At 36.6% G+C, this 22,152-nt stretch overlaps 1 protein-coding gene across 1 annotated transcript; it reads left to right on the top strand.

Moving 5' to 3' along the window:
* The first annotated feature begins 7 nt into the window (after positions 1-7).
* LOC117785938 (hemicentin-2) lies at positions 8-13,526 on the top strand. The gene is made up of 9 exons (XM_034624216.1): positions 8-11; positions 106-396; positions 6,194-6,318; positions 6,983-7,072; positions 8,219-8,386; positions 12,301-12,435; positions 12,611-12,824; positions 13,258-13,369; positions 13,463-13,526. The coding sequence occupies exons 1-9, from the start codon at positions 8-10 to the stop codon at positions 13,479-13,481; spliced, it is 1,158 nt and encodes a 385-aa protein (XP_034480107.1). The 3' UTR covers positions 13,482-13,526.
* The last annotated feature ends 8,626 nt before the right edge of the window (positions 13,527-22,152 follow it).

The raw sequence follows: 22,152 nt of genomic DNA, 5'->3' as shown, positions 1-22,152 counted from the left end.
ACAACATATGTGTGTGTGTGTGTGTGTTAGGGTGTTGTGGCATTGTGAACGCCATTGCTGAAAGGAAACAGCGCGTTCATTCAAAAAGCCATTAACCCTAATAAGTAGGCAACACTAAAAGCAGCAACATCAGTCGAAGGCAACGCATCGATGTGCCGTTGTCTGCTCTAGTTGTTGTTGTTGTTGCAGTTGAAAACGCCACAAGAAGAAGCAGACGTAGAATAGCGGAAGTTGTTGTTGTTGCTCAACACGCAAACGTAAACAGAGGGTTGCCACAAATGTTGCTGCCACGGCTGCTGCGACAGCGGCTGCTGCGTGTGCCGCTGCATTTAATGGAACTGCGCATCTTGCTGCTCTGCCTGCCAACGCTGCTCTTGGCCACCACCTTAGAGCCAGGTGAGTCCTAACAACACACACCACAAAAAAACAATAGCCAGCAATTGTTTAATTAATTCTGACAATTCAATTGCAAATGGCTTTTTTTTTTTTATTATTAATTTTGTTTATTAAATTATTCTGTTATTATTTACAACAACTTAAATTAAACTTATATATTGCAAATGGCAAATGAAATTTTCACGCGCTCCTCAAAGTATGCAGCAGTTTATTTTATTATTTTATTATTTGCATGCAACAAACTCTTTGCTAAAATAAACTGAATGCCTTTAGGGCCAACGCCTCGCAATTAAAAGCCTAATCTCAAACAGTGGGGGGGGTTAACAACTTTACCAATTTACGTATTTATTATGCTAGAACATTTTATTATGCCAGCAGCGCGTTAAATTCCAGTCAACTTCAGCGCTAAGTATTCACCTGCGGCTAAAACTTTCACTCAAAATCCGCGTATTTAGATTAATAGAAGACGTTGAAATATTGTATAGAATACTTTAATGTTTGCCATTCATTTTGTAAATGGATTGCCAAGGCAAACAGCTATAACAGACAGGCGGACAGACAGACAGGACAGTTGGGACACTCAAGTGGCTCCGTTACAGTTTTCTCGAGTTTCGTTTTCATTTTCGTTTACGTTTTGGTTTTTCGCGTATCTTTATGTATTTGAGCAAAAGTTTTTTTTAGACGGCCAAACAATGCAGGTAAACATTTTAAAGCCGCAACGGCAATTGCTTGGCAAACAATTATTAATTTTTCATCAGAGTTCGCAGCTTTTAGAGCTCGCGGCATTGTCGAGTTTTTGACCTTTTGCTAATTTGCTTTAAATGGACGAAAGGCGCCTAAAAGCAGGGCACACCCAAACGCTTTTGTGTGAGTGTGAGTGTGTGTGTGTGTGTGTGAGTGTGAGTGCTGAGCGGCGTCACGTATACGCATCGTTAGCCCCGCTAAGTTATGACCAACACGTAACATTCACAAATAATAAGGATAATGAAAAATACACAGGGGAGAGATTAGCGTTAAGGCGACCCGCCATTTGTTGTTGTTGTTGATATTGTTGTTGCTACTGTTGCCCTTGTGGCTTTGCTTTTGACCTAAAAGCCCCACGTGGAGCCTGAGTGTGTTGCCACTTCTTCAATTTTTTATTCCGGCTTTATGTTATTGTTGTTGTTGGCTGGCCAAACGCGTTACGCATAAATTATCAACGTAGCAACGGCGACACCTTATCAGGTCGCGGGCCGCTCATTACGCAGCCTCCGGGAACTGAGAATTGAAGACTGGGAACCGAGAACTGGGTACTGGGAACTGCTCGCGTGACAGCGCAGAAATTGAAAATTTATTGCCACGCCTTGTGGCCAGAAAAATCTGTACAAAAACAGCAATAGCAACTGTAAAAAAGACAACAGACACACAATGCGAAACTTTTTTAAATTGACTTTTAAAGTGCGCTGTGAGCTATGCAAATAATGCTCAAAATATAATAAAGAGGGGCGTGGCAAAAGTAAAGTAAGCGTGTAATTTTTATTCGCAAAATGTCGAGAGAGTTGAACTTCATTCCACAAATATTGGAGCTGGCAAACAAATGCTCAGCAACATTCGAGTTTTCTCTATTCGTTGACTTATGGCCAGAACCCAAAGAAAATAGAACAAAATTAAAGAAACATTCATGCAGCACGCCAAAAATATAATACTCTTATAGAAGAGATCGTTTGTATGACAGCTATATGATATAGTAAACAAATACTATCTGTTCCAACACATGATAGCTATACACATAATTGTCAAACTATTTATATTAAGTGATAACATGTCTTGATTCGTTTTTAACTTAAATTGTTTATGCATACGACTCAGGGAAGTTTTTCTCTGGAGTCAACATGCAAATCTTAGCGTACTGAATAAGAAAAACGATTTTTTTAGGGCTACAAACGAGTTATATTCATTCAATGCGAAATATCGATATTTACAAGAATCTAAATTCAACAGCTTCTTTAAGTTAATATTCTTAGCAATTTATTTTGCATCTATTTTTATACTTAAATTAAATTATTCATGGAAAAATTATAAGACCCTTTGCAAGGGTATTAAAAGAGTAAAGTCAGCTAAGCACTTTTCAGCTGACAGGCAACAAGAGCAGCTAAAACACACGTGTCAACTTCTCTGTCAGTCTCTCTGTCTCAACGTCTAAATGTCTGTCTCTCTGCATATTTGCCGGCTTCAAGGTCACACACACACACACACACGCACACACTCAAACCCATGTACGGATAAACAACTCACATTTGCAATATTTTGTTTTGCTTTCCTTCTTTTTTTTCTTGTGCTCTTTCGCCCTTTGCCTTTTACTCGTATTTACACTCGCGCTCATGTTTCAAGTGCAAATGAGTTTGCCTTTCCTGCTGCCGAGTTACCTCTTCTAATGCTACGTAAATTGCGCTATTTCGCAAATTTTCTTAGTGCTTTTAATAATAAGCTCGTGGTATTTGTAAAGCTAGACGCGCGATCTTTAGCTTACCGGGTTGAGCTCAGGTTATTGCTGACAGCATTTGACGGAGATGGAGACGGAGACGGAGACAGAGACTCCAGCTGAGGCAGGCAGCTTAAAAACTGCTAAGCACTTTGGCCACGCTGCCAAAGGAGCGTCGAGTTAAGCAGCTTTCTGGCTTAGCTGTCGGCAGACAACACCAACATATTGGCAGCGTATTAAAATATTACGCATACGCCGTGGAAAGTCAATGGGTTGAAGATTAGACAAAGCACAAACAGTGAAGAAAGGGAAGACGTGTAAAATAATAAAGTGTTTTGCGGCCAAGTAAAAGACAGATAAATTAACATGACATGTACGCAGCAGGACAGCAACAGCAACAGCCACGAAAATAATAACAAGAATAGCAAGAACGCTATCAAAAGTTCATGTGTCGTGTCAAGAGGCCATACAACTTAAACGCTCGCAAGATTGACAAGAAATATTTATTATTAATAATAAACATGCAAGCCACGCCACTCGCACTTGCTGACTTCATTATTTATCGCTTTTTAGTAGCCCAGCCAAGACGGCGAGTAGGGGAAATAAATGAAAAGCAAACGAACATAGTATTTTTCTTTTTTTTCTTTTTTTCTTTTGGTTTTTGATATTTTTGCAACACATCCGGTTGCGGGTGGCCGATGGGCGTCATTGGTCGCCATTTTCTATTGCTTTTTGCGCAAGTTTTATTACTGTTGCCTACTTTCAGGCATAATATAATTCACACGCCTAAGCCGCTGGCAACTGACATGCGCACGTAGAGAGCGACCAAAAGCAGCCAAAAAATAAAAAAAAGCGAGTGAAAGCAAAAGAAAGCTACAAGAAAGCGACGCGTTGAAATACGCGACTTTAGCCATTTTATTAGTTGTGCGTGTTTTTTTACTATTATCGCATTTAGACTCACACACACACACACACATACACATTAATAGTGGGGCAGGCACTTGACCTTAGACGCGGGGCGGGGCAAAATGTTGGCTTTTGTGTTTGTATTTGTATTTGTGTACGATATTTGTCTGAACATTTACATTCCTCTTTACATGCGCAATATATTTTGACTTGTCAGTTGCGCATGTATGTGTGTGTGTGTGTCTCTGTTGCTGTCATGCATACAAATGCAAAAAGATAAAGAATTTATATTTTTGGCTCTTTGCATCAGAATTATATGTTTATGCCATATATATATATATATATAGTATATTTATTTATACATATTTTTCTTTCTTTCTTCTCTTTATTTTTTTGCTGTTTGTTTGTTTGTTTGTTGACCACAAAAAATCGACCTGACCCATCATAAAGTGGTCGAGTGGTTGAGTGGTTGAGTGGCCGCCTTTTGTTGTGCTGTTGGCATATTTTGTTTGTTATTAATGGCGCGTTGTTATTGTCTGCATGCTTTTAATATGCTGGCACAGATAATAAATACTCGCATACATGATTCTCAATGAATTTAAACTCAATGCAGCGTGACCACAAACTTTGACGTCAGAGAGCAAAACAGCCGCATAAATTACACGGCACTAACAAAGGACATAGCGCATGTACTAAACAAATAGGAATACGAATGCGAATGCGAATACAGATTCAATAACAAATACAAGTGCAGGGCAAAGGCAAAGACGTTTACACAGATAGCGCACACATACGTATACGAATATGGTATAGGTGTGAGTGTGTGTGTGTGTGATTGCATACGCATGCCTAAAGTATGAACTATAAAAATTTACGAGGCAATAAAAGTGCGAGGCGAACTCGCTTCGCTGTGTTTTATGGATTACAGGAAAAAACGCAAAAGGAAAAGGAAATCGGGAGGCAGACAGTGGAGCGGATAAAGAGCAAGTAGTTGCGCATTTTCTGCTTCTACTTACTTCGATTTTTCACACAACAAATTGTGCCGACAAGCTGGGGAGCTGAGAGGGGTTGGGAGGGGGGCTGAGAGGGGAGTTTGAGGCTCAAGGCCAAGCTCATGTGTTGGCTGCTTGAAAGTTTTTCCTGTATTACGCACCGCTGATTGATTGATTGATTAAATTCCATTTTATAGCTCACCGCAGTAAGACTTACGCCGCTGCAACCCCATTGAGTTAATAATATGGCCGTCTTTCAGTTATTCATATTCCACCTGCTTGAGCACGCAGCGCATTAAAAATATATATATACTGTATATAATCGTCTTGAAGTTAAAGACGGCGTAAATTTAATTTCAGCTTGAGGTCTGACCACTCGACAGGGTTTCCAGGGCAATCAAAGTTTGCTTATTAGCGTCCACATTGACTTGAGAATTTTAGTTGGCTGATTAAAATTAGCATGGGGCGTATACTTAATAAATTGCCTAACTTTGCTTTGAAATTGTAAACTAATGGCCAAGCAAAAGAGTACTTGAAAACTACTCGACTAGCAAATACTCTTCAAGTAATTTAAGCTATAAAATTTTCAACATTTATTTAAGCTTTTAATCTAACTTTAATTTGTCTTTCATTTTCGCCTGGCTTAATGTTAACCAAGGGCGTGTCATTCTTAATATTTTCTTATTCTGTTCACCCAGACAAATTGATAGTTTCCTTTATTTTTCTTATTTTCAATTAACAAGCCGCACCCAAAGTAATTTTTTTTCAATATACCTTTACGTTCTCTTTCCTTTTTTTATGACCACAAATAGGATTTATTTTTGGTAAAGCAAGCATCAAAAATTCTATGGCAAATTTTCTTTAGGGAGTATTTTTATGAAATTTTCAAACTTTTAAAAAAAGCTAAATAGAATTATTAATTAAAAGCTCGAGCTTGGCTGATGTAATTATAGAAGTATTAGATATGAGTGTGCCGCATTGCGTGATCAACAAAATAAGCAAGGACAATGAAAGCGTTTGCTCTCTACTTTGTTCTATTATTGAGCATGTGTGTGTGTGTGTATGGGTGTGTGTGTGTGGATGACAAGCGACAAGTGAAATCAATAAATGCCATGTCGGGGCAATAATCGTAAATAACACGCTGAGTTTGTGATGTCAATCAAATGCTTTATTATTTCAACAGTATTTGGCTGCTCGCAGGCAGAGCAGCAGGTGAATAGGTTAAAGGTCAGGGATATTTGACAATTGCAGTCTGTTCAAACGATTATTTGGGAGGGAAAAGGATTGCCATGCATTTACTGATTGCCTTGGCCAACTCAAAGTCAGTCTCTATCTTCAACTCGACTATACAGCTGAGTGCTCCGAGTGACCTTTAACGCAATTTGTGCCTGCAGTCTCTTGTCTCACATTGCCTTTGTCGTCTTCTCTCTGATTACAGATCAAAAGTCAATACTCACAGATAACGACTGGAAGAAGCTATGGATGCGCGGCGGTATAAATGCCGACTCAAAATTGGATAATAATCTCGACTCGAGCGACAGTCCCATGTTCGAGGACAGTGAGGTAAGTCGACTCCAATGACAGATTGCTTCAACATCTATTTCACTGACTGCTGCAACGATGAAGTGCATTCAAGTGTATTTTAAATTCAAATCGAATCCAATGCAGCAAATACGTGTGGCAAGTGCACAATTGGCCAAACGATGGTGTTAGCCAGACTGGAAGTAAATAATAAACTTTTAGTTTATCAATATGCTAATTTGATGGCACGAGAAACGAAGAAACGCACGAAGGACATGCAAATAGTGGGCCAGGATAATGCTAATTACCATAGAACATGAAGACGAGCCAAGTCAAATTAATCTTTAGTGCTTATTTATATTTCATTCGCACTGCCTTCGACTACGAATCTAATTATCCAAATAGCAGAGGCATGCCACAACCGCAATTGCCTTCCTTTGGCACCCCAAATGGAGCTACGAGTATTGCTTTAGATCGCGCTTATTCTAATATATTTTACATGCCGTCCTTCTATTCCGCTGACTAATTGTGCGACGTGGCTAACATTTGGCTTAAATATTCTCTCTTTCCACATTACATTCTACGTTTTTACGTTCTTTTTTGCAGGCAACACATAAAAAATGAACTTTTAACTTTTTGTCTTGTCTTTGCTCTTCTCTCTTTTTTTCTCTCTATCTTTCTTTTACTGGTTGTTTTATTCCAACAGCTGATGGCGCACAATACGACCGTCCAGCTGGGTGGCACCGCCTTTCTGGTCTGCAAGGTCTCCGGCGTGGATAGAGTGGGTGTAAATTGGGTTTGTTTTTGTCTCTGTCTCTATAGTTGTGCCCCATTCCTTGGCACTTCTGCTAAGCGTTGTAATCGTTTTCATGCATGCAACAATGGCTGCCACCGCACAATGCCACTGCCACTGCCACCGCATAGCTGGCATATTCAGCTTGCATTTTGTTTAGACGCTGCAAATTGAATTTATTCCGCTTTACAGCTAAATACACTACACAGCTACAGCTATTTTAAATGCATTTCCATTTTTATACTCATTTTTTAATTATATAGCATTTAAGTTAAATCATTTTGCTATTTAGTTCTTTGCTTATTTGTAGTTTAGTTCATTTCTCGGGCACGCAAAAGTCCAATTTGTTTGGCCAGAGTTGAGCACGAGACTCGTATACAAATACGGGCTTAATTTGCAGCTGAAAGGCAGAAAACGTTTCGGCATGACATTGTTTAGTACACTTTGTTTGACATTCAGCAATTAAATGCTCAAATGTGACACGCAACACAGCCTAACACAACGGACATAGCTATAATTGGGCCAGGCATGTGCCAAAATATCAATTAATCAAAGCAGAGTTCATATCACTTCTATACTCTTGATTATTTCACCTCAATTGTGTCAACAGACAACAGCTGAAACTACAGAATTTGTTGAAATTCGATACGATTCGATAACAATAACAACCTGAGTTCAGAGGTCAGTTGGTCTGCTATTAAAATGCAATTAAATAACAACTTATTTTGACCTCAACACGCCGCAACCAGCCAGCTATGTTATGCGACATTTTAATTTATTTCTATAATACATAATTGTGGTATGGACAACACACACACACACACACACATACACACACAGACAGCCTGTTGAAGTGCTTTTTATAATCACTTTTATTGTAAAATGGCGGCCATGGGTTGACAATATGTTTCGCTAATTGCATGAGCTTGTTTCGTGTACGTGTGAGTTGTAATTTGTTTTTGTATAGCATACTTTTATGCGCTTTTGCAATTAACATTTTATTCCTTGCTGTTGTTTTGCATGTTAAAAAGTGTGTATTCTCTTCAGGCAATGCAAAATCGATAATATGTATATTATTTGTGTGCGTGTGTGTGTGTGTGTGTGATTCTACATTTACTGTATTTCATTATTTTTTATAACTTGCAACAGAATCAAATTTCTTGGATACGCCGACGGGACTGGCATATATTATCCTCAGGCGCCCAGCTCTATACAAACGATGAGCGTTTCGCGATACTGCACACGCCCGGCTCCAACATGTGGACGCTACAGATAAAGTTTGTGCAACGCCGGGATCACGGCATGTACGAGTGTCAGGTGAGTGTGAGAGCAAAGGAACGGAAAGGAAATAACTGGGAAAGGGGAATGAGCAATGAAAGATTGCGGGGTTGGCCATTCCATATTTTATGCATGCAATGCAGTTGAAATGAACTAAAGTGCATTTGCATATGCTCCGTTTGGGGCATCGGTACACTGAAAAAAATAAATAATGTTCTATAATCAACATTTTGGTCTCAAAACTAAAAATGTTGGTCTTAAAAATGCGTTGAGAGCATAAAATTCTTCATGTTAGAAAACACATCTTGACCCAGACCAAGTTCTTATTAAAAGAATAAATATTCTTAAAATTTAAGACAACAAATAAACAAATTTGGAAGATTTTTAAATACATATATTTTTATTTTTTTTTATTTTGATTTACAAAAATTTTAAAATCATTCCTTTACTAAGATTTTTCTTGGAATGAGTGGGAGAGAACAGACGACTCTAACCACAGCGTCACGAAACAGTTATTCGCTTGAAATATATTATGACATATTTATTTATATTTTTCTAAATATTTAAAATTTTTATACTTATATTAAAAATTGTGATATCTTAATTAATATTCTAAGTATGAGTAATTTGATCTTAAAATGGTCTTATTTTATGTTTTCGATTTTATAAGTTAGTTATTTTTTTCAGTGCAGTGTGTACTGTGCGTATGCGTCGTATACGCAATATTGAGGTTTTTGGGGCTTTTCGGTTTCGCTGATTTCACATCACTGTCGATTTTTACACGGCACATGATTTAATTGTAATATGCAAATGCACGAATACATACATAAATACATACATACATACATGCGTATGCAAAATTTCGATTTAAGGCAAATGCTGGGCGTCTGTGCATCTCACCAGCTGCATCCGCACTCGAGTGGAGTCCATGTCCTTGTCTATGTGTAGTAGTATGTTCCTGTGTTCTGTGTCCTGTTCCCTGTGCCGTGTCACATGTTCGCTGACGTTGACAGGCTCGCCGGCCAGCCGAAACCATGTGGCTGTCAGGCGCAGACGCCAAGGCTGCCAGATAAACTGGACATTGACAAATTTAGCCAGTGACTTGCACACACGCCCCAATCACTAAGGATGTGTGTGTGTGTGTGTGTGTGTGTGTGTGTGTGTGTGTGTGTGTGTGTGTGTGCTGACATACATGCAAAGTAATGCAAAAGTTACCAAACAGACAGCAGACAAAGCCGAAAGTCATGCAGATATACGTTTTGTTAAGAGGCGTGTTTCCCACAAAAAAAACAAAAAAAAAAGAAAGAATGGAAAAAAACAATCAAAGTACGACAGCAGCAGGAAGACAACTAACCGAAAAGCAACAAAGTTGGAAAAACGCCTGAAATGGACACTTGACAGTAGCTCTCTGTTTGTGCAGTCGCGAGTCCTGAGTCCTGAGTCCAGACTCCTGAGTCCCTGAGACAACTTACAATCTGAACTACGGCTAAGGACCAAGGACTAAGGCAGCTTCAAAAACCTGGCTTCAATTTCAAAATTGTTTGCTAGCAATTTCAATATGGAGAGTCACATGCAGCAGCTATAGAGTCAGTCCGTGTCTGGCGGACAGTCGAGTCGGATGTTCGGGCTACGAGGATTGCATGCAAATATGCCAAAATGATTATTTTCCTTTTGGATTGCAGTTGCTGATGCAATTGCTGTTGTTGCTGCTGCTGCTGCCCGCCGGATATTTCGGACTGAAACGTGTAGGAAACGCAGAGCACTTTTCCACTTATATAGAAAATACTCGTTTTTGTTTCATTTTGCGTGCCAAATTGAAATTGTTTGATTTGCATTTCAATGAGTGCAACATTTCTGGCAGTCAAAACCGTTGCAGCAAGACGGCAACGAGAAGAATGGAAGAGTGAAAGGGAGTAAGGAAGAAAGGGAGTGAACAGAAGAAACCTTAATGCTTAGAACAACTCTGACTCAGAGTTTACTGATGCATTAACATTCGAGTTGATTAGAACCAATGCTAAAACGAATACGAATACGAATACGATTGGGAGTATGAATCATGGTAAATTGAACGATAATTTTGACTTGTAAAGAGCTAGATCCAAAGTCTGACCAAAGTCAAACCGTCATAACTTTGTCAAAACTGAACCGATTTTCAAGCGGAATGTCATTTTAATCATGACTTAGACTCTAAATTTATTCTGCATTCAAATTTTATTCATTTAGAAAATTTAATTATTTTCGACCAAAAATCGATTTCGATGCTAAGGGTCCCCCCTTTGAAATTTTGAAAATTCAAAACTTTAAATCTCAAGTTTTCACTTTTAATCAACTCCTTATATCGTAACTAGTATAAAACAACACTTTAAACTTGATTCTGAGACCTTTCCTTTTTTATTCAAAAAATCATGAAGAATTGAATAAATAATTTTGACTTGTAAAGTGACGAACTCCGAAGTCTGACCAACTTCAAACTGTCATAACCTGTTTAAAACTAAACAGATTTTCAAGCGGAATGTCATTTTGAACATGATTTGGCCTCTTAATTAATCCTGCATTTAAATTTGTATCATATAGAAAATTTGATATTTTTTCAATTCTAAGCGATCCATCATCCAATTTTCCATACTTACCCCTTGACATTTTTTCAAAAACTTTGATCTCTCATAACTTAATCAAAAATTAACCGATTTTTAAGCGGAATGTCATTTTGATCATGATTTTGCCTCTAAATTTACTCTGCATTTAATTTTTTATCATCTAGAAAATTTGATATTTTTTCGATTCTAAGCCGTCTATTATCCAATTTTCCATACATACCCCTTGACATTTTTTCAAAAACTTTGATCTCTCATAACTTCATCAAAAATTAGCCGATTTTCAAGCGGAATGTCATTTTATTCATGGTTTGGTCTCGAAATTGACTCTGCATTTAAATTTTGATCATCTAGAAAATTTGTAATTTTTTTGATTCTAAGCCATCTATCATCCAATTTTCCATACTTACCCCTTGACATTTTTTCAAAAACTTTGATCTCTCATAACTTCATCAAAAATTAACCGATTTTCAAGCGGAATGTCAATTTCTTCATGATTTAGCCTCTAAATTGATTCTGCATTTAAATTTTTATCATCTAGAAAATTTGATATTTTTTCGATTCTAAGCCAATTTTCATCCAATTTTCCATACTAACCCCTTGACATATTTTCAAAAACTTTGATTTCTCATAACTTCATCAAAACTTAACCGATTTTCAAGCGGAATGTCATTTTGAACATGATTTGGCCTCTTAATTGATTCTGTATTTAAATTTTGTCCATTTAGAAAATTTTATTATTTTTGACCAAGATTCGATATCGATGCTAAGGGTCCCCCCTTTGAAATTTTGAAAATTCAAAACTTTAAATCTCAAGTTTTCACTTTTAATCAACTCCTTATATCGTAACTAGTATAAAACAACACTTTAAACTTGATTCTGGGACCTCTCATTTTTTTGTAAAAAATCATGAAGAATTGGATAAAAATTTTGACATGTAAAGTGACTAACTCCGAAGTCTGACCAACTTCAAGCTGTCATAACTTGATAAAAACTGAACCGATTTTCAAGCGGAATGTCTTTTTAGTCATGATTTGGACTCTAAATTCATTCTGCATTCAAATTTTGTTCATTTAGAAAATTTGATTATTTTCGACCAAAAATCGATTTCGATGCTAAGGGTCCTTTGAAATTTTGAAAATTCAAAATTTTAAATTTCCAGTTTTCACTTTTAATCAACTCCTTATATCGTAACTAGTATAAAACAGCACTTTAAACTTAATTCTGAGACCTTTCATTTTTTTGTAAAAAATCATGAAGAATTGTATCAAAATTTTGACTTGTAAAGTGACTAACTCCGAAGTCTGACCAACTTCAAACTGTCATAATTGAATTTGCTCGTTTCTTTTCTATAAACAGGTCTCGACACCGACTGGAATTATTTCTCACTTTGTGAATCTTCAAGTGGTTGTGCCCGAGGCGTTCATACTTGGCTCCGGTGAACTGCATGTTGACATGGGCTCAACAATCAATTTGGTTTGCATTATTGAGAAGGTGAGTAAAAAGAACTGCAGCCTGTCGCATGCCACATGCCACAATTCAATCAGAGCTACTGAAAAACTGCTGTGTTGCAGTTATGAAAGCAATTTGCATTTAAAGTCGTATGCGTAATATTTGCATCTCATTGCATTTCGTGCTACTTCTCTTCCTCTCTCTCTCTCACTCTCAGAGTCCAACACCACCGCAGTACGTGTACTGGCAGAAAAACGATCGTCTCATCAACTACTATGACTCCAGGCGGGACATTTCCATTGAGACCACACCGGGGCCACGAACGCAGAGCCGTCTTATCATACGCGAGCCCCAAATCACCGACTCCGGCAACTACACCTGCTCCGCCAGCAACACCGAGCCAGCCAGCATTTATGTCTTTGTATCAAAAGGTGAGAATCTCACAGCAGCTGGCATCTCACTGAGCGCGGATTAAACAGCTGCTGGAAATTTTTGCATTAGCGCGCAAATTGCCAAGAAAACGATGAAGAAATAGCAACGGAAAGGGGCAGAAACAGACAGTAGGGGGGCGTGGCACGTTGCAGTTGCATGCAATTTGCATGGCCACCTCGCGGCCAAATTGAATTTCTTGTGATTTTAGCATTTAAATAGCCATCGCGCGCACTTGATGCCAGCGATAAGAAGTGTAAATGCAAATATGCAAATTGTGTAAGCGATGCAACGCCAGCAGCTTATTAAAATTATAATCAAAAAGTCCTGCAGTAATTCTAAACAAATTCTAATTCTAATTCAAATTGATATCTACATCTTTCTTTGCATATATATTGTATATTGTATATTGTATATTTACGCTGTCACTTGCAGGCGACAATATGGCGGCAATCTCACGTCGCAAAACCTCCTCGGCCGATCGCATTACGCACATATTTAGGTCGATGCTGGCGCCCTGTCTCCTGCTGAACACGGTCGTGGTGAGGTAAGTACTTCCAACTGCCTCCCATCCGATTGGGTCATTACTAACGCGAAATGCAAATGGCTTTTCTTCGTCTCTTTTAATTTCCTGCCACAGACGCATTTTCTTGACCTAAGAACCTAAAATACGATACAACATCATGGCGCAAGCGAAACAAAAATGGAAATTTAGTAAAGTACTGGTATGATGATAACACAAAATCCTATTTAAGCTATTTCAATGTTAGTATTTAATAAACAAGAACAACAAAGATTATATAAATACTTATACATACAACAAATTTATTAAAAACCAAAAAAAATGACAAGAAACAGAATAACAGCTAGCGTAAATCTAAAGCTAAGTTCAATAGAAACTATGTAAAAATCATACTTAATCGAATCACAATATATTATATTATATAATCTAATTGAAATATATATGTGTGTGTATGCAAGGCATTTACAACAACAACAAAAGAGTAAGAGTTTAAATACACATAAGTTTAAGTTTACTTGAACATCATTTTACATAATTGTGTACAGTTTTTTTTTATCACTTTTGAGCATGTATTTAAATAATAAATAAATTAGTTGAAGATTTGTTTGAGTACACTGTTAGTTTATGTATTTTATTCAAGTTAGTTTATACATAGTTAATGCTTTGCCTTGCCAAAAAAAAAAAAACAAAACAAGAAATACAATCATTGGCCAATCTCTGCAACAATTTAATTTAATTTCGATATTTTTTTTGGTATTAAGCAAATGTTTGCATCGCTGTCAGATATAATCTCAATGGATCAAACTTTTGACTACATATTTACATACTCGTATAAGTAGACTTTTGCATAAGTAGCCAATTTCAGTCCATACCAATCGTTATTGTAACTGTTACCAATTACCAATTGAATAAACCAATAAGTATAGAAAAGAAAAATAAACGAAGAGAGAGCAAAAGCCAACAACAAAAAAATCAGAAAACCCTATGGTAATTAATTGCGTTATTAAGTTTGTAAATAAATTATATTGCAAATGGCATGGCACACACGACAAACACAGAATATATGGGAAATTATTCATTTAAAGTGTAAATACATAAAATGAGCATTGAAGCACAACAACAACAACAACCAAAACAGACACAAATGACTGAAAAGAATAAACACAAAAAAAAAAACATCAGCTGCGTATAAGTAAGGGTATTAGCAGTGCGGGGCAGCTGTCATTTACAAGCTGTAATTAATTGCCACAGCTAAAACATTAAAAAGAAAAACAACAGCAAGAGTCGAGAAAGAGAAAGAGAAACACACAGAGAAACAGAGAAACAGACAGATCCAAGCTATAGCCATGAATCTAGCATATAGTAACTTTCAGCAATCAGCCAAATCAGAGAGATATGAGAAGCGGCATAGTTACTTTAAATGTTGCTGCTTGAACTCATCTAGATATAGGAATAGAAAAGAAGTCAGATAGAAAACATAAAACCTTAGAGACATAGAGACAAAATTCAATAAATTTAAATCAGATTGCAAGTTCAGAGAATTCCAGAAATATTTCCTTACATTTTCTTGATTCGCTTCTCTCAATGCAAAACACCTGAAGATTTGAAAAACATCTACGTAATCCAACATGTACAACTTCTTGACTAATTTTCCACAATCAATAACATCCATTTAAACTTTAATAAAATCCAAAAAAGAAAAACAAAACATAATTGTGTGTTAAAGAGTTAGAATAAAATTTCAACGTAAATAAATAGATAAAGTTAGAAAACAAAGTACATTCATTACCATATAAAGCAAAAATAACAAAACAAAAAACTATTAAAACACATAATAAACAACTGTTAAAAATATCATGATATTTGAATAAAGTCATTAGTGTGAAAAGCAGAATACGATTATTAATAATAATAAATAAATTAACGATATCAATAATTCGAAACAAAAACCAAAATCATTGCGAAAAAAAAACCAAATCCAATAATACCAAATGTCAGTTTCCTTTATGTGAATGTGTATGTGTACTATGCCTAAAGCCCATTCAAAGCCAGCACTTTTGATTTTATTTAATATAAAAAAATAAATATAATGAAATAAATATATTAATGAAATGAACAAATATTCGTTTGGTTTCCACTGTTAAGCATTTCCACTGTAAATATTTTAATTATAGCATATTGAAATGGCCGATAATGGCCATTAACTAATTAAAGGAAAACATGCAAAATAATAAAGTCAGAAAAATAATATAAGTATGTACTTTATTCGAAATATAAAACAATAACAGTAACAGCAAAACTTTCAATGTAAATGCTCCTGCGCATAACTGTAAAATTTAACTTTAACAACAATTTCGAATGAATATGAATTTAACAAAATTATAAATAACACTTTGTTCATGACAAGAAAGAAAAATTAAGAACAATGAATAAAACCAAGAAAGGAATAGCCATGCAATGATTAAACGAGATGATTGCATTGAAACCAATCCAAATTTGGAATGCATTGAAATAAACCAAGTGATTATCATGAGAAAATAAATGTAATTTAAATAATAACTAAAAATAACTCAGGTCTTTCAATTACGGGTGTGGATGTGGGTGGGTGGGTGGTTGGTAGCCGAAAAGTAGGCTACAATTTCATGTCTACGATGCCAATCAGTCAGCTGCCGGCAATTGAGGCTCTCAAAATGACGTCAAATCGACGTCCATTGTGCCACACTTGCGCTATAATTGGACGCCATTGTTGGAACAACGCAGACACACACAAGCACAACACACACACACACACACACACGCACATACACTTATAAGAAGCATTTTTCAACTGCGCGCCAATTATATTTCGACATTCTTCGAAGCTTTGGCAGTTTGCTTTCTGTCAACGTTTTATTCAACGTTCCGCCGTTCATTTCATCAGCAAACATGTTGCACTTAAGCACACACAAACTCCACTCACACACACTGACACACACACACACATACACGCACACACTTGCACACATTCAATTGGCATTTCTTAAGGGAAAAACTTTGGATCGCGCACAAAATCAAATGCATTGAACGCTTCTGTTGCCAGGGCCAAGAAGCAAACTTTTGTGGCCACCAAAGTTTCGGGCAAATCAAATGAACCCCGACTAAATTTGCCATGCACAAGTGCCAGGCAAAGCGAACAGGAGCAGCAGCCAGCAAAGAGCGTAAAAGTAAAACATTCAACTGCAAAAGTAATGGAGAAATTTCAACAAGAAATTATACTGTACACACATTGCCACACACACACACACACACACAGACAAACACAAAGAGCGATGGGTTTTGGGTCTTGGCAACTTGGACATGAAACGGCCTTTTCTTAGGCAAGAAACTTTATACTGATACCCTACCTGAAGATCGTATGAATAAGTTAAAAACAACTTAAGGTATTAAAGAAACTTTGTCAAGTTTATAGTTCATATAAAAAATTATATAATAAAGAAACTATTCTAAAACAATAATTATCTATAACAATATTGTAATCCTTTTAAGGTTCGGTTTTTCAATGCTTAGCCAAGGGGTTTGATAACTACATCAGAGATAATTAAAGTAAAATTTGAAAATATCTCTTTGGTAAAATGTAAAAGACATAATTATTCACATACATAGTTTTTCTGTTTCAATAATTTACATCTATAAACACTATTTTTTTTAATGTTATTGGACCCTTGTCTCATTATTTTCCTTTTTTAAATATTCTTTATATTCCGATGCCATCATTTCTCGCAGTCTTAAAACCTTCATAAGAAAATATGATAATTTTAAACATTAAACTAATATACGTTAGAGCATTAAGTATTCGACTTGCCACCGTAAGCTTTTATTTTCCGTTTTCTCTACAGAAGCAGTCGAAATGGCCAAATTGGCTGTTGACAGCTCCTAGTTAAGTGTGTCGAAATACTTCGACATTTGAGAGATTGAAAACTTTGCGATTTCTATTTTCGATTTGCTGTTTTGATTAAAAAGTTTTTCACGTTAACTAACAGTATGATCACGCAAATAACGGACTAATTTTAACCTTGTTCTGTGCCCCAAAAATAACACTAATAAAAAATTAACAAGTTACATATTAAAGCCAAATTGCTGGCAGTTTGCTTAAACACATAAATTTCTACCGTTGTCTACAATTTTTTAGACGTTATAAAAATGGTAAGTAATCGAATTTTCCAATGCATTAGCTTTAATGACATAACATAATGTAAATTGCCAATGCACGAAATTTATTTAATTTTAGATGCTTTTTCGACTTGTCTTTGCTTGGAAATATGTCAATATTTTTTAATTTTATAAAATAATTTTTAATAGCATGTGAACGCATTAGCATTAGCTACTGTCAAATTATTAATAATACCCTAAATTGGGTCGAAAGTTCACTTAGCTTCAAAGCAAAATAGGGCAGGGAATTCTTCCTTGTTGAGAACTTTAATTTAAATATATATTTGATAAAAAAAAGAGAAGTAAAATTCACTTGAGACAATATTGATTTATATTTGCAAGTAATGCTCTTATGCGCTGTATTTTAATAAATAGTGAACGCTGCTTTAAGCGCAGATTGAAAATGCACTTCAATCGTGGAAACTTTTATACAAATTGCATAAGCAACCGCCGAGTTTAATCAAACTTATGCAAGTTTATGGATGAGACTTTACAGGAAGGGTGGCAACATCTGGTTTGTATATAAAAACTATAGCAATCGGAGCATTCGATAACAATTACCATTGACTGGGCACATCAATCAAAGTTGTAACGGCAAAAGTGCACACAATAAATCGCAAATAACTTGAAATAACTTGAAATAACTGTAATCAACACACTCACAGACTAACACAATTGCACATAGATACACGGCAAGTGCAAACAAACAAACAAACAAACAGAACGCAAAACAATCATTCAAATGGCGGGCACATTGTGCATACGCCCCGTGGACACACGGCTGGATTGCTGGATTGCTGGAGAAAGGGCTGAAGGGTGAAAGGGGAGTGTCACTGAAGTGAGCTGAAGGTGGCATTAAGCTGTCGCTGTCATGTTCTTTGCTGCCAGAAATTATTGTGCATTTGTGGAAATCTATGCCACGCGGGCGTGTCATTTCACAGGGCTGCACATTTGTGGTAATTGATTGGAAAATATTGTAGCCCCGTTCCTACCCCCCTCCAACCAACAGAGCACAGTGAACAATTGTTTAAAAGCTTTTACAATGTTTCATTTGTGGCAGGAGGGGGAGGCAAAAGTTTTGCGGCAGAAAAATGCGCGTATCTCGTGTTTAGCACTTCATATTTATTACCTGTCGAGTGCACTCAAATCAGTTGCACTCGCTGTTGTCCGCTGTTCGACAAGTTGTGCGGTGTGTGGAGGTGAAAGGGCAGCGCAGCTGGTCAGCGGCCAAAGTTTACCCCTTTTCTGTGCTTTGATAAGCATAATTGATGATGCAACCGTGCACAGTAAAAACAACAACAAGAAGAACAACAACATGAAAAACAACCACAACAGCACACCATAAAATAAAGCCAAAAGCCATTTACGTGCTGCTGCTGATGCAGCCACAACATTTCCCATTGAAGAAATATTTTTGCTCATATTTTATTGCACATTTGTGTATTGAGCGCAAGTGCTGAAAAAAAGTTATCATCAATGTTGGCAACGCAAGTGCATCATCACGTCCCAAACGCCGTAATGCACTCAAAGCGTAAGGCATCCTTCACCTTTACACACACACACACACGCACTCGGACACAAGTAGCACTCGTCGACATGGACTGAAGGTCAACATAAAAAAAAAAAAAACAAAAATGTACAAGTTGAAGTTGCATTTTCATTTTACCTCGCATAATTAAAACAAAGTTAGCCACATGTACAACAGCTTTGGCCTTAACTTTGTCTTAACTGCGGTAATGTGCAAGTATTTTTTAATTTCAAGCACACACAAAGTTTAAAGTATTTCTGAATTTCATCAAATGTCCACCCAACACCAACTGAATTAATATGATAATTTCACTGAATAGCTTTCTTATTGAATTAAAACAGATATAAGCGAGAGTTTCCAAGTTTCCAAGTGGATTAAACACATCTCTCTGAAGCGATCTAAAATCAAGAATAAACGCCTAGAATACTTTATATTTAAGTGTAGACAATTTAAAGAGAACAAGAAAACAAATACTTTAAAACTGCAAGATTTTTTATATAAATTAAAAGATTGTTAGTCAATTGTGGTATGAAAATTATAATTTTGTTCCTATTTATATCATGGTAGGAACTTTTGTTATGTTAAAATTGCGAACAGAAATATGATCAATTTGTAAACTAAATTGATGAGTAGTTTACTTACAACATTATTTATCAGTATTGTTTTGCATTAATCATTATTGAAAAGTAATTACAATTTAAGTTAATTTACTTAAACTCTGATGAAAATTGTCATACTTAGCTTTAAGCAATAAACAGACATATATTTTAAAATGTACACTGATAAAAAAAGTTCTAAAATCAATATTACGAAATAGTTCCTATTTATACTTGCCTAACAATTTAAGATTTTTATTCTTATATTAAGATTTTTTATATTAATAATCTTAATTTTACTTATTTGGTTTTAAAATAATCTTATTTTAAGAACAAAATATTTAAAATGAATGTTCTTGATCTTAGAAGTTGGTCTTTCTTTTTCAGTGTAGTTTATTTTGAATTCAAATGAAATGTGAGTTAAATTGAGTTGATTAATACTGAAATCAATTAGCATAATTGCAATTTGCAGGCCATGTGAAAAGGGTGCATTTGGAATTGCATACTTTGAGGCGCACCCAGAACTCGTCTGCATGATGATAATGCTTGTTGCACTGTTACCGGATGCACTTATGCATATATCTATTCAAATTTGTTAGATAATATGCAATTCTTGTTAGAGTCAAGTTGAGTGCGTCAACCTTGGAAGTGCAAATGTGTGTGTTGGTGTGTGTGTGTGTGGGCTAAATCGAAATCATTAATTTTAATGAACAGGATATTGTAGGTACATCATCACATTGGGAATACACACACAAACACGCACACACACACACACACACACACTTGTCTACGTTGCCAACTAATGAGCGTCTCCAGGGTGCGGCCTATGCGTGTGTGTTTGTGTGTGTGTGTGTTTGTGTGTGGCTTACATTTGCAGATTACATGTCGAAATGCAACATAATTGACACGCTTGGCATCAATTCCACATCAATGTCAGAGCTCAGCACTGAGGTCGCAACGTGGCATTTGACATTTGTAATGACCTTGCTTAGACTCAAAGCTAGTTGTAAATGCAAAGTGCTCAATAGAGGCATCAACTAGCAATGCTCCAAGCACGCTTCCCGTCTGCTTGACCAATTAAAAGTCACTGAACCTGACGCCGCTCTCTCTCTCACTCTTTCTCTCTCTCTCTCTCTCTCTCTCTCTCTGCTCTTTCTTACTCCCTCCGCCACAGTCTCTCCCGGCCATGTTGGGCTCATTATTTAAAAACAAACAAGCCCGGTTTTACCTGCCTTTTTTGAGGCTCTCGACACGTGTTTGTTATGCAAACAAGTTGCCAGCATTTAAAGCAGCAGCCACTTCTCGTTTGGAAAAGGGGGAAATCAGTAAAGCAGGAAAAACCTTCGACATGCAGCACTTTTAATTTGTTTCAGTCGCTGCAAATAAATAACAATAACACTGATTTCCTTCTGTGTGGCTATATGTGTGGCTATATGTGTGTGTGTGTGTGTGTGTGTGTGTGTGTGTGTGTGTGGGGCTGCTGAGTGGTGGACACAGTCCAAGTAGCCAGCGGCGGTTGCATGCAACTTTTATCAAATACTTTGTGACATGCAAGTGAAGCTAAATTACAGAATCAAATATGCAAAAACACACAAAGACAGAGACGCAAATGGAGAGAGTATGAAATTTCGATTAAGAGAGAGAGGGAGAGACAGAGAGGGGGGAGGGAATAAGGAATATTTATACGAGCTCAACACACATGCAATGGCGTTTCGAATTTCCGCTTCCGGCTATTTTAATATTATAAGCAACGGCATTTTATGCTGAGCGCAGCAACTGAAACAGCAGCTGACGACATTTGGAGTCGCTGTCGCAGTCGCAGTCGGAGTCGGAGTCGGAATCGGAGTCCAAGTCTGTCATTTGGCAAAGATATCGCATGTGTTTTTGGGCTCAGCTTTGAGTACATATACATAACATATATACATTTGTGTAGTAGAAATGCTTATGCAAGCAGAAAGCATTCAAGAATTATGGATAAAATAAAGAAAACAGCAAATGTTGCTTCAAGCTGATTTTTTTATACTCGTTACTTAGAAAATAAGTAAAAGGGTATATTGTGTTCGTTGAAATGTATGTAACAGGGGGAAGGAGGCATCTCCGATCCTAAAAAGTATAAATATTCTTGATCAACATCAATAGCCGAGTCGATATAGCTATGTCCGTCTGTCCGTCTGTCCGTTTGTCTGTCTGTCTGTCCGTCTGTCTGTTCGTCTGTCCGTCTGTCTGTCTGTCTGTCTGTCTGTTTGTCTGTCTGTCCGTCTGTCTGTCTGTATGAACAAAAGGATCTCAGAGACTTTAAGATGTAGAGCAACCAAATTTGGCACACAGATTTCTATATACCCCACGCAGATCGACCCCGAATATCGCGAAAAACCACCACACCCACAGTTTTAATGGTAAATAACGTTATCTATTAATATTATCTATAATATATCCTAAACGCAGCAAGATCGGAAAAGTAGAACGGGAGTAATAGCTAAGCAAAGTTATAAATA

The sequence above is a fragment of the Drosophila innubila genome (assembly GCF_004354385.1).
Source record: "Drosophila innubila isolate TH190305 chromosome 2R unlocalized genomic scaffold, UK_Dinn_1.0 1_C_2R, whole genome shotgun sequence".
Taxonomy (NCBI): domain Eukaryota; kingdom Metazoa; phylum Arthropoda; class Insecta; order Diptera; family Drosophilidae; genus Drosophila; species Drosophila innubila.
The sequence above is the reverse complement of the archived record's forward strand: the minus strand, read 5'-3'. Positions and strand labels throughout refer to the sequence as shown.